General features: G+C 39.1%; 2 protein-coding genes across 3 annotated transcripts; one reads left to right on the top strand and one right to left on the bottom strand.

Moving 5' to 3' along the window:
• Positions 1-522: 522 nt before the first annotated feature.
• zdhhc16a (zDHHC palmitoyltransferase 16a) lies at positions 523-6,998 on the bottom strand. Of its 2 annotated transcripts, XM_023963239.2 has the most exons (12): positions 6,810-6,998; positions 5,797-5,843; positions 5,037-5,305; positions 4,675-4,869; positions 4,514-4,602; positions 3,639-3,667; positions 3,370-3,503; positions 3,200-3,283; positions 3,026-3,111; positions 2,385-2,508; positions 1,139-1,209; positions 523-1,034 (listed from the first exon to the last, which is right to left on the bottom strand). In XM_023963239.2, exons 3-12 carry the CDS (start codon positions 5,268-5,270, stop codon positions 932-934), a joined length of 1,149 nt encoding a protein of 382 aa, XP_023819007.1. In that variant the 5' UTR covers positions 5,271-5,305; positions 5,797-5,843; positions 6,810-6,998; the 3' UTR covers positions 523-931. The 2 variants fall into 2 exon arrangements, with proteins under 2 accessions (XP_023819007.1, XP_023819008.1); XM_023963240.2 differs by lacking the exon at positions 5,797-5,843 and having other exon boundaries at positions 6,810-6,950.
• A 194-nt stretch (positions 6,999-7,192) lies between these two features.
• Positions 7,193-11,505, top strand: mettl18 (methyltransferase 18, RPL3 N3-histidine). Its single transcript, XM_011484485.4, has 2 exons — positions 7,193-7,401; positions 10,474-11,505. Exons 1-2 carry the CDS (start codon positions 7,297-7,299, stop codon positions 11,416-11,418), a joined length of 1,050 nt encoding a protein of 349 aa, XP_011482787.1. The 5' UTR covers positions 7,193-7,296; the 3' UTR covers positions 11,419-11,505.
• The last annotated feature ends 1,083 nt before the right edge of the window (positions 11,506-12,588 follow it).

Raw genomic sequence — 12,588 nt, 5'->3', positions numbered from 1 at the left:
ATGACTTTAGAAGGTCAAACACTGACACCTGCTGGAGAATAATGTGAGAAACTTGTTAAAATATATAGATGTATAAATATAAATTAAGACTGACTGAAGACAATAGTTTTTAATTTATGACTTACCTTAACCCTCAAAGTAGCAAGGATTTTATCCAGATGCGGATCACTACTTGTACCCATGAAGAATTCTTTTGTACATAAAAATATTCCACCATAAATTCTAAATTCCTGACTGATGATCTTAATTTGTTTTTCATTTTTAATATTGTTTTGACTAAAAATGCATGACTCAATCCACCTGGTTACCTGTTTACTGTGTGGCAGCAGCCCTGCGGCTAAAGAAATTCTGTTTGACATGTGGCGTCTTAAAAAAATCAAACCATTTTTATTTAAGGGTTTATCATTTAAAGCCATATTTTTAAAGAAATTAATGTGTAAAAATAAAAAAATGCTGTGATACAACAATTTAAATACCGCACTTTATTGACTAAGAAGTGCAAAAAAAGAACACAAACACATATTTTCAAGACAAAGTTTATTTTTTTTCCCAAAGGTTTGAAAGTTTGAGGACTGGAGTGTGCAAATGTGCAGGCAGGGCGGATGGACTTTGACATGAACAGTGTACAATATTTCACTCAGTTTGGACTTAAAACAAATTTGCTTGAGAAACATTAAGATATTACAAAATCTGCATTTAACAAATAACTTAATCTGTGTCTTTTTTGTATAAAAATATTAAATCCATAGCTATGGCATTGCAATGCTTAAAGTCAAGTACAACCAGTTGGTTTTGATAAGTCAAACTTACAATAAAGCATTTATGGCCTTCTACCTCTCTGATATTATTTACCCCCACTGCTTAATAAAACAGTCCTAGAGGTAAAGGAGGTATACGGGATAACAAGTATGATGTCTGACAATTTAGACAATCATACAGGTATCACATCCTTATGAACTGGGAAGGTGTCCCATGTTAACCCATCTCCATGTGGGGAATGTCCAGAAGGAAGGAGGACGCGAGTCACCCAGTGGCTGAAAGGAAAACAAAGTCCAGGTTAGTGGAGATGCAGGGCAGCGCTGATCACAGCGATGCGGAAGTGTCCCAATGGATATCAGGAAAAGGTGCAAAAACAAACCTTCTTTTCTCCACCCCCAAAAAGATTTTCCAGTTGTTCAGCCCACTATAGTTAAATGGGTTTTTGTATACCTGGCAGAAAAGAGAAAGAAAGAAGAAAAAAATGACTGTTTTGTGATGAGAAACCTCAATGAATCAAGGATTCCACTTCATATTGTGTTGTTATTGGATTTAGCTTTTTCCAACTCATCTGAAACATGCTTGCCAATGTTTCTAATTCATTTTCAATTTGAAATGAATTTTGCTTTGTATTTTGAACGTTTTTGTCCTGTGAGCTGTCATTTGAGGGAGAGTTTGGGTAAATATCAATAGTCGGCATGTTTGTGTGTGAATGTACGCATATGTCAATCTGTTAAGTCATACTTTGAATCAGAATGTATCGTTTTTCTTTCCTTTTGATTCTTTTTTACTTTGCCATCTGTGCTTTTAAAATCCCACTCTGATCATCTTATGAGCCATTTTATAAAATGTTCTCAGTGGTCTTGTAATTAGGATTATGCCGTTTTAGCCAAAAATTCCAAAAGCTTTCTAGGATATAGTGGCCTAAGTTCATTGGAAATTCTCCTCAGAGTTATGGGGGAGACAACCCTTCCGCTTAAAATTACTGAGAGTTCTCTGTTTACACTCCCACTTGCTTACAGTCCCTCACACCCCCAACCTAACATTACTGGTGCAACAAAAATGGTGAGCAATATTGGAGTTATCCAGCCATACAGTTTAGAGCCAGATGTCAGCTCAGACGGGAAAAACAAAGACGTACATGGATCTATTTGTCTACAAGTGGATACATCAGAATGGAGCAGAGCAGGGAGCCCAATGTATTTTTTACAAAACAAATATGCTGTTTTCTGACTCACAACGATTTGAATTAAAATAAAAAAACTCAAATGCGATTTTGAGTTTAATTTTCTTCATATATGTTCTCCATATCGTTATCTTTATAGTATCTTTAAGTGATACTAAAAATCAAAGTATATATTGTACATACTTTGTTTTTTGGCTTTTGCTTTGCTGTCAATGCTTGTAAGTAACTGGAATATAGGAACCCCTTGAAAATTAGATTTTTCACCTCCATCCTCCTTTAAATTTAAAACTTTAAATACTAAAAAACGTCCAAATTAAAAAGAAAAAAAAATTCAAATAAAAAAGTGGTACCATTTTTTTTTTAGTTCAATATATGCCTTATATGACTTTTTTTGAAAACAATTCCTGAAATTATCTTTTACTTGCATGTATCCGTTTCTCACCTTTCCCAGTTTTGCCAATCGATTCGTTTCCTTTTTGTTGATGTGTCTCTCAATGCACGTCTCGCCTCTGGATATGAGAACCGCATGCCAAACAGTTAAAGCTCCCAGGGCCACTCCCACTGTGCTGATAGAACAAAGCACATTACATGTCACTAACACGAAACCGACAGGTTAGTGGAAACTAAAGTCAAAGTTTCTGATGACGAAAGTAGATGATAAACTTTCTATTTTTTCCCCAACATTTCATATATCAGGAGACGTCAAAATCCGCAGGCATGGAGCTTTGAGTCGATTCATCGCCAAACATTTTTTGACACTATGGACTCCAAAAGAATGTCGTGCTTTGTTTTGGTAAAAACAAATGTTATGCACGACAAGCTTCCACTTTCGGCTTCTCCCATCAGGGGTCGCCACAGCGAACAAGTCGCATGGTAAATTTTGGCAATGTTTTACGCCGGATGCCCTTCCTGACGCAACCTTCTCAAACCGGGCTTGGAACCGGCAGAGGTAGAGAAGGGAACAGGGAGCAGCCTGGAGTCGAACCCGGGTTTCACGGACGGAAGGCGCTGCAAACCAGCACGAGCTAAACTGGCTCTCAAATGTTATGCACGACAAGCAATAACATGAAATGCAGGCTTTACCTGGTGAGCACCCACATGTAGACGATACTTTTATGAATCATCTTATCTCTAAAGGTGTAGGGAGGTGCCGGCGTCTGGTAGATAGTCTTGACAAAAAAAAAAAACAAAAAAAAATGTTGATGTATTAACACACACACATGTAAGTATTGTTACCGTAATAGGATAATCCAGTACCTGACCAGAAGGGAGAAGCCCTATGAGCGGTCCCATCCCTGTTACGGGAATCCCTGGTTTTTCCAAATCCGTATGCTTGAAGCGCTGAAGTGACAAGACAAAGAAAGGGGTGGAGAGAATAAATGAAATATCTAATCCACCAACAGAAACAGAGAGTTCAACCGTCTCACCTCGAGAGCATGGTACGCATCAAGAAACAGGTTTCTGCCGCTGATGCTACAGTAGACACAACCCAGGGTCATGAAGAGGCAGAAGGAGAAGAAGTAGCGGTGGTTAAAATGGCCGATGCAATTATTCAGCCAGGCTGAGAACATGACTTAAGGAACACTCCCTCATTTTAGTTTTTAATGTATTTTTCCTGCAGGAGTCAGACGTTTTCCCACCATCAAGTTCTTACTACAACCACCTGTTCCAGGTCATTCAACAAAAAAAAGGATACGGCAGTGATGGTCCATTTTTAGGATGCACCTGAAAAAAAAAAAAAACAGCATTAGTTTTGCCGTCATGGTTAAAGACCCAATGAGCATCTTTTCATCTCTTTTCAAAGCGTTCCAAATGCTCTTTTCAGTACGCCCTTTTTAGCCCAAAATAAAAATCGTTTTCTGGAATAAAGTATCTGCAGAGCAACAGTAGTTCATTAGAAATTTCCCTCTGACTTGTTGGCGGGACTAAGGCGCAGAGCAACCCCGCCCCCATTCCCCTCCTCTTTGTTAAGAGCTCAAACATAGAAGTTTGTGACTCGCCCAGTGTATTTCCTACGTCAAGAATAACCTTTTTTATTTTTTTAACTGCCTTTTTTTTCCTCTGCTGCTGACTCACAACAACGTGACTAAAAAAATACTCAGCAATGAAATTTTAGGCTTTTTTCTTTTTACATTTGTCCTCCCATCACACAATTTTCATCATAAAGGGTCTTTAACATATTTCTTAATAGGCGAGTTTAAAATTATCAATCAGAAGTTCATATTTCAACATTTTGTGGAAAAATTATCTTAAAGAAAAATTTGGTGGCTTCGACCAAAGCCCAACTGAATCAGAATTTCAGGAAAGTGAGTGTTGCTAAGCAGCACCTCCCTTAACTTTTGAAAGTGATGTGTCCATCTGGTTTGACTGGATGTAAAAACCAAATGGATCCTGGAGGAGTTCTTTCACTCATTCCATCTTTTGTGCTGAAAGGCAGGAGAGATTTAGCTGACAATCGCCACAAATGAGGGAGTTGCAGTTTGAATCTGAGCAAACCCTAAAGCAAACGTTCAAGATGACAAAGCTTCCTTTCAAGAGCCAAATTGCATTGCGACATTTGAGATGACAGACCTGTTGCAGATGCCACAGTGGTGAGTTCGCGCAGGTTTAGGTATAATGCACTTCTTGCAAACCGCCACAAAGGGTCTGTCGTTTTTTTCCTGAAAGACACCACAGATGAATAAAAGCAGTTCTATCTGCGGCTCAGCAAACAAGGAGAGCTGATGTTTCACCGTGGGTGGATATCCAGGGGAGGTCTTTGCAGCTTTGTAGTAATGAAACGCGATCATGATGAGGTTCCAGTGTCCGTAACAAAGATGCCAAACAATCCACGCAGGGGAGTAGGTGTTGAGGACGAGAGGCAGGAGGATTGCGTAAGCGATGACCACGACGGAGCTGGTCAGGATCACCACCAGACAAACAAACACCTTGGAGACAAAAGGGAGAATTGTCAAACATAGAAGAGCAGCATCTGTACGTTGAAATAGTTTCTCTGGGAATTTAAGAGAAATTAGCTACAGTTAATTAGGATGAAAATGTGTCAACAACAAAAAAAGGAAGCCACGATGACTTTATGGTATATTTACACACTTACAGTGCCAAACCAGCGGGTGATATAATCCACAGTCAGAAACACTGGCTCAAAAACGCAGTCAAAAACTACATCGGAGTCCGTGAGCGAGTTGAAGTAAAGCGACTGGAGCAGCAGCCTCATGTAAGCCCACGTTTCCCTAATCCACAAAGGCAGTCTGCTCCTTCCTCGCCTGCTGCATAACCTCAGACGGATGCTTCGCCGCAGGTAAACCAAAGAGCTGGTACAGCACCACATGCTGCATTGCTAGTGAGCAGCCACCTGTAAAAAAGCTACACACATGCACAAAGAGGCAGACAGGCTATAAACACGAAATTCATTCACTCAAACTCATTTCAACGCTTCCATTTTTAATCTGGTTTGGTGGGAAATATCTGAGCCTAAAGGGACATTAGAAATATGAAAGGTGCGTGATGAACAACAGTATAAAGTTTTTTAAAAAGCGATCGGAGTCACACACACATGTTTAAAAGAAGCGATAGTAACAAGTTACACCGGGGCAAAATTATATTTAACAGTCACAGTTTCTGCAAAATTTCCCAAGAGAAAGATGAGAGAAGTCTGATCATCATTACTCAATAGCATGGGTGTAAAGATTCATTTTAACAGTTTGATTTGTAACATAATTTGTGGTTCCTGATTCAGTTGATATTGGTTCATATCGAATGATCCAATTCACTGATCTAAAATCAATCCAGGAAATCTTTAACCAAAAAAAACAAAAAAAAAACAAAATCAACCATATAGACTCAGAGATAGATACCTGGGTACTGAACAGTGCAGGTGAAGTTTTCCAGATTCCTCGTATTTCTTGCAAAATAATCAAGTGTACAACAATTAGTGGCAAATCACATTTTAGCTTCCCAGAGTTCAGCCCACTGTTGCTTTTCCACATAAAAATAATACAAATGGAACATTCTTAGAACCAAACTGTACGGTTAATTCAAAGTGTTTCCACAAATTGGACTATAATGATGGCTTGATCACATGCATGTTGTCCGTGTGACGCCGCTTGGTCATTTTTACGTTATAGTAAAATAAACCAAACGTTCCTCAATCCAAATGGTATTTTCCAAAACTGATGTATTTCATATTGAAATCAATTTAATAATTATTTAAGTCAATTAGATTAATAACTTGGACTGCAAATACATGTCATGTGGTAGAGACTTTGTTTGGACTTAATTTTATATCTTCAGTGCAAGAAATGTGTTTTTAATAATGCTTCTGTAAAAAATATATAAGTAAAAGTCCAGAATAGAGCTTTCACATTTGCGTATAGAAGTGAAAGACTTGTTTATGCAAAATCCTTATTTTTCTTATTTTCATCTTTTATTTTTCAGCAACTAAATATTTAAGTAAATATTAGAGAACCATTTCTTGAGGAAAGGCTGATTTTATTTTAACTGCAGATTACTCCACTTGTCTCCGTCTAAGTGAATCAAAAGGTCTTGTTCTGCTGCATTCCCTGCAGGGTGGAGTCCGGGTGGAGTTCGCTCTTCTGTCTAAGGTGCAGGGCAGTGGTGTCCACAGGAGCTGGCTATCACAGCAACATAATTCCCTTGGAACTTAAAAAAAGGAAACTGCAAAGCAGCTGTAACTAACATAACTAAAACCCGTTCAAAACAGTCATTAGTCCACACATGACATACATAGCTGTAAGCTTAGTTAATGCCCCATTGTCTGCATGCCACAGACGGTTATCACTCCGCGCTAAGCTCATGATAGGTGCATCTAAAAACAACGTTTTCCCGTTTTTCCTTCTTTTCTACTCACCGATTTATAGAGACAACAACACCGCCGTCGCCACTTTTTCTCGTCGACATGCTAGGAAACAAAGTCTAAATCGTCATCACTGCTATTATTTACAAGGACCAGCCGCAGACAACAGACCTGCGACAGTTAGATCAAAATCCCGAGCTCGACTTTATACGCATGCGCCACATTTCCAGAGAGAGGCATTGTGGTAAACTGAGTACGAATAAAGCATTACTATGTCAATACTGATTTTTTTTTATTGTTTAAGAGAAACGCTCGTGTCTATTTTTCTCCTCAATATTTTTTCTAATAAAATATATGCCGGATAAAATATATGCCGGATAAAATATAAAACCACTGAAAAGAATACAAGAATAAAAGTTTTTTGAATTGTGAGATCTGAAGTTCCTCCACGAGGGGGCTCTATGACGCTGCTCTTTCCTCTGGCGGGGTTATGCAAGTGCTACCAACCTTAGCTAGCCGCATTTGATTGAATTCAGTCGAAATGTCGTTTTGTTTTAATTTCAACGTTCCAGGAGACCCAGCAGCTTCTGTTGACTTTGATGAGAAGGAACTCCAGGAAGAAAAAACAAGTGGAAAAGCTGAGCACGTGAGTAACAACAGCTTAAAGTTATGTTGCATGTGCGCCGTATACTCTGGTGCTCTGCAGCCGTAAAACCAAACCTGCTGACACTTGCCAAGTCATATTTTAAGAAAATGTGAATATTGATATTTGTTTTTAGACTTTGAAGCTTTTAATTTTCATTGGGGAAAATTACATAGAAAAACAAATAGTTTTTTTTTTACATCGCTGGAGTTTAAAATAGTGTTTATCGAATCGACCTTAGCGGAAATTGTTAATGTATCTGTATTTAATTATTTAAAAAAAAAAATTATTAAGTAACTATAGAAATTTCGGTGTGTAAATTTGCTTTTTCCCACACCCTTTCCTCGAATCCCAGCAATAAGTCAACTTCTATTTGACTTTATTTGATAATCATCATATTTAATGTGACTGTGTGTTCTGTATGCACAACTGCAAATATGTCTGTTTCTGTTTATAAGTAATTATATTAACGTCTACATTTGATTATTTCGAATCAATATATTGCTCAATTTCTGAATATGCTTTATATACCTGTTTTTTGTATTATTCCATTATATTAATGCTTGAAATGAACCAATAAATTACTTAATCAAAAATGGAAAATGAAGATAATATAACATCTAGAATATAGGAAGCATATCTTTGAGTAATCAAGGCAAGGCAAGGCAAGGCAAGGCAAGGCAAGTTTATTTGTATAGCACAATTCGTACACAAAGTAATTCAAGGTGCTTCACAAAACAGAAAAATGCATTAAAATCACAATACATCATTGAAATCAACGTAAAATTTACTTTAAAGGAAAAGAAAAAATTTGAAAAATGATTTAAAAATAAAGGAAGGAAAGGAAAGAAAAGTGCAGATAGGACCTTTCAGTCATATACACGGCTAAACAGAAATGTTTTAAGTCTAGATTTGAACATGAACACAGAAGAGGCCTGTCTTACGACTTCAGGGAGGCTGTTCCAGATTTTAGCTGCAGAATATTGAAACGCTGATTCCCCTTGTTTAGTTCTGACTCTGGGAATCAACAGGAGGCCGGCCCCTGAGGTCCTCAGAGTACGAGATGGTTCATATGGCACTAACATGTCAGAGATGTACTTTGGTGCTCGGCCATGGAGAGACTTGTACACAAGCAGAGCTGCTTTGAAGTCTATTCTTTGAGGTACAGGGAGCCAGTGCAGAGACCTGAGCACAGGACTAATGTGATCATACTTCCTGGTTCTGGTCAGGACTCGAGCAGCAGCATTCTGGATGTACTGAAGCTGTTTTACAGCTCGTTTGGAGAGGCCGGTGAGCAGGCCGTTACAGTAGTCTAACCTACTGGAGACAAATGCATGGATAAGTATCTCCAGGTCTGGTTTTGACACTATGTTTTTGATTTTGGCAATGTTTTTCAGATGGTAAAATGCCGCTGATGTTACTGACTTGATATGGCTGTTAAAGTTCAGGTCAGAGTCCATGATTACCCCTAGGTTTCTGACTTGATTTGAGGGTTTAAGAGACAGAGAATGAAGGTAGCTACTGACTCTTTCTCTTTGTTTCTGTGGGCCAAAAATAATAACTTCGGTCTTGTTTGAGTTTAGCTGGAGAAAGTTGTTCTGCATCCACGCACTGATCTGTTGGAGGCATTAATCAAAAAAAAAATCTAAGTTAGCTTAAGTAAACACATGTTTAAACTAACAACTACAACAATTAAAACTGATAGATTTTATGAATCGCCATTGTATTTTTTAACTATATTAACAATTTGTAGTTTTGTCCAATTAAGACATTACAATTAAGATGTAACAGACTATCGTTAATCGTTTTTCTGAAGGGAACAATGAAACGAACAAACTGAAACCGTTTTAGCCTGCAATTAGTTTTATTCCCTCTGTCGTCTCGTTCCTTTGTTATTCACTCAAATCTGCTTGACACTTTCTAAACCATAATTGTGCAAAGCTAGGAGACAATCTGGGCAGGTTGCCAGTGCATTACATGCTCGCTAACCTTACAAAATAGTTGAAGTGTGACACAACTACCGGTAGTTCAGCGGCCTTGTGGTAGAGTGTCCGCCCTGTGACTGGAGTCCTCTCTAAAGAGACTCTATAAATGGGACCCAATGTCTCCCTGCTTGGTACGCAACATTAAGGGGTTGAATTGGGGGGTTAATCCACCAAATGGTTCCTGAGCGCGGCTGTGTCTGCTGCTCACCACTCCCCCAAATACGTCACATGCAGAGAACAAATTTCACACACTTAGGGGTGTGACAGCTAATGGTACTTAAACTTTAAGTTAGACCAAGTTTCCAGTATGCTGGTGTTTGCTTTTATTTCCTAAATTAACTAAACGACTTCTCTCTTCTGCCAAAAGAAAGTATTGATTAATCTAATCTTTGATTTATACATTCGTTGTGTGGTAAAAGTAGTGAGAATTGCCTAAGGATGGATAGTCATAGTGAAACTAGAGTTCATCAGTATCAACGGTGGATCAGATGAGTTTCTTTTGAGTGACAGTAATGCAACAGACAAAGAACTTTAGTTTCGTCTTCCTGTGGGAGTGACACACATGACGTGCAGATGGTCTTTTAAGTTGCACAGTAAATCCCATGACTGACATGGTCATATGTTGGAAGTTGAGAACGCAGTCAGAAACTTCATTAGTCACAAAGCTCCAAATAGAAAACCACTGCAGAGATTAAAATAATAATAATACCAGTAAATTGTGACTAGATTTCTATGAAAGGATGATGTTACAACGCGATTTTTAATTTAAATGATGCCACATTTGTGAACAATAAGTTCTAACAGCACATATCTTTTCTCTGGATGGCTCAGACCGCTAAAAATCGAATCATGTAGGTCAGAGTTTTAAGGAAGAATCCTAAAAGGAGTGGTTCATCAAACGCTGCTTTTTCCATTCCTGATTTTGATGGTAATTTAGCCCTCAGGTGATGGTGGCTTTGCCAGAAAGCGGGAAGTTCGGTGAATGTTTTAGCTTGTTCACTTCCAAGTAATATATCAACTGTAGCCATCAGATACCTTCTTAACTAAAGGAATGTGTTCCCTGACAATGCCTGCTGCTCTGTGTTTGCAGATTGAAGACAATACAAGTCTGGAGGATTCAGTAAAAGAGGCCAAAGAGCACTTTCCACCGTCCAACCCGCAGCTCCTTCTCACCGATTCTGTCTTCGAAACGGTTACCGTCGGAACGCTTCCCTCTCTGCTCTTCCTCAACGAGACGGTTTTTGAGAAAACCGTCTCAGAACGAGAGGACACAGAGAAAATCCTGTCCTGCAGCAAAGAGCAGAATTCCGATCTCATCTCAGGAGTGTACGAAGGAGGCCTGAAGGTGTGGGAGTGCACATATGACCTCCTGGAGCAGATCGAGAAGAATGGAGAAACCTTCAGGGACAAGACCGTTTTGGATTTGGGCTGTGGTGCTGGGCTTTTAGGAATACTGGCTCTGAAGAGAGGAGCAAGCCAGGTCCACTTCCAAGATTACAACAGTACAGTCATAGAACAGCTGACGGTGCCAAACGTCATCCTAAACTGCCAAGAAGATGAGGAAGGGGACTGGGAGGGCGACAACAACAGGAAGAGAACAGTAGAAATTCAAGATAAACATGGTTGTGAAAAAGAAGACGAAATTTTCAAACCACCTCCTAAGAAAAGAGCTACAGACATGTCTCAACACACATTAATGAGGAGGTGTCACTTCTTCTCTGGGAACTGGAAGACATTTCTTCCGTTGATTCTGAAGAAAGAACCACAGCCAAAGTTTGACATCATTTTCACCTCAGAAACCATCTACAACACTGCCTACTACCCCGCTCTGCACGAAGCCCTGCAGAAGCTGCTGGCATCAAATGGCCAGGTCTACCTCGCCACTAAATCCCACTACTTTGGTGTTGGCGGTGGACTTCATCTGTTTGAGACCTTCGTGAAAGAGAAGGAGGTCTTCTCCCTGGATCGCTTATGGGACGGAGAAGAAGGACTCCAGAGACACGTAGTAGTGCTGCGCTTAAAAAAAACAGATTAACAGGGATTTACTCATTTCTGTTTACATAAAAATAGTTTGTTCTAAAATGAAATTTTGGAATAAAAAAAAAGGAACTTCCCGATTAAATTTTGCAGTGTCATCTACTTTTGTGTTATCTCATTGCGTACACCATCTTTCACTTCCTGTACCGACATTTGAACATCTCTGTTTGGAACCAAAGTGCTGTTGAAAGGGACTGTTACAGGTCTTTCAGCGCATGGGGAGGTAAGAAAGGAAATGGGCTCAGTGACCTTTTCGTGTGTTTTCCCCAGTCTTCAAACGGCAGCATGAAAGCCGGGCTTGTTTCTGAAGTCCAGCGCAAAATGTCAATTGCAACTTATCCTGCTTACCTAAGGAAGTAGTATGAAAGTAGATTCTGGGGTCCGTGAACATACGTGGTGAGAATCTGAGGAGTCTCTGTCCCTCTTATTCTATGATGACAACATTATAAAGGCTCCATTCCAAAATAAATATTCCCCACATATATTCAGGAGGATGTAAATACTAGAATTGGGGCACAGACAGGAACTAAACGGTTATTTTTTTAACTCGATGTGGATTCCCCTTTCACTTCTGGATCAAGGAAATGCACTGAATTTTTCTAACAGGGATTTTTCTGAGGAAGAATCAAGTCCGGACTAGTTTGTTGTACTTGAATTGTGGAGGGAAAAGAGGATGAGGAAATCTTTAATCAGGTCACTTAACAATGCAGCTATTTGGGGAAGCTTTCTTGTGTGTACAGAAACTGCTCTTTTACCCCTTTGGTCCTACGTTCTCATGTAGTTATGAGCACAGTCATGCCTCAGTGGTACTTAACTCTTGATGGGAGGTCAAATAAAGTTGTTTTAAGAGTTGTTGTTTTTTTCTTCTTTCTTTTTTAGTATGGCGCAATGAATCCCCAAAGGATGATCAAGAAAAGTCAACCTCAACATTAACAGAGCAGACCATTGTTCCTCTGATAATATTCAACAATCGTCAGAAGCACCATTAGGAAACATTATCAGCGGTTCAAACATGACTGTGCATTTCCTCACAGAATTTCCAATAGCTTAGGATGTAATCGTACTGTATTACTAAACTTTGTTTCAGTCTTACATCTAGAAAATCAACCCAAAATTGGTTTCGGTTTGAGAAAACATTTGGCAAACTTCCAGCGTGCCCAATTCGTCA

The sequence above is a fragment of the Oryzias latipes genome, chromosome 15 (genome assembly GCF_053564925.1).
Source record: "Oryzias latipes strain Hd-rR chromosome 15, Olatipes_Hd-rR_3.1".
Classification (NCBI taxonomy): domain Eukaryota; kingdom Metazoa; phylum Chordata; class Actinopteri; order Beloniformes; family Adrianichthyidae; genus Oryzias; species Oryzias latipes.
Note: the sequence above shows the minus strand (reverse complement) of the source record. Positions and strands in the feature narration are given on the sequence as shown.

Coding starts and splice junctions, on each gene's coding strand:
- zdhhc16a (XM_023963239.2), bottom strand. CDS start 5,270: ATGTGGTGCTGTACCAGCTCTTTGGTTTACCTGCGGCGAAGCATCCGT. Junction 4,603..4,674: donor CCCCTGGATATCCACCCACG/GTGAAACATCAG, acceptor GGTGTCTTTCAG/GAAAAAAACGACAGACCCTT. Junction 1,035..1,138: donor TTGGGGGTGGAGAAAAGAAG/GTTTGTTTTTGC, acceptor TTTTCCTTTCAG/CCACTGGGTGACTCGCGTCC.
- mettl18 (XM_011484485.4), top strand. CDS start 7,297: ATGTCGTTTTGTTTTAATTTCAACGTTCCAGGAGACCCAGCAGCTTCT. Junction 7,402..10,473: donor CAAGTGGAAAAGCTGAGCAC/GTGAGTAACAAC, acceptor CTGTGTTTGCAG/ATTGAAGACAATACAAGTCT.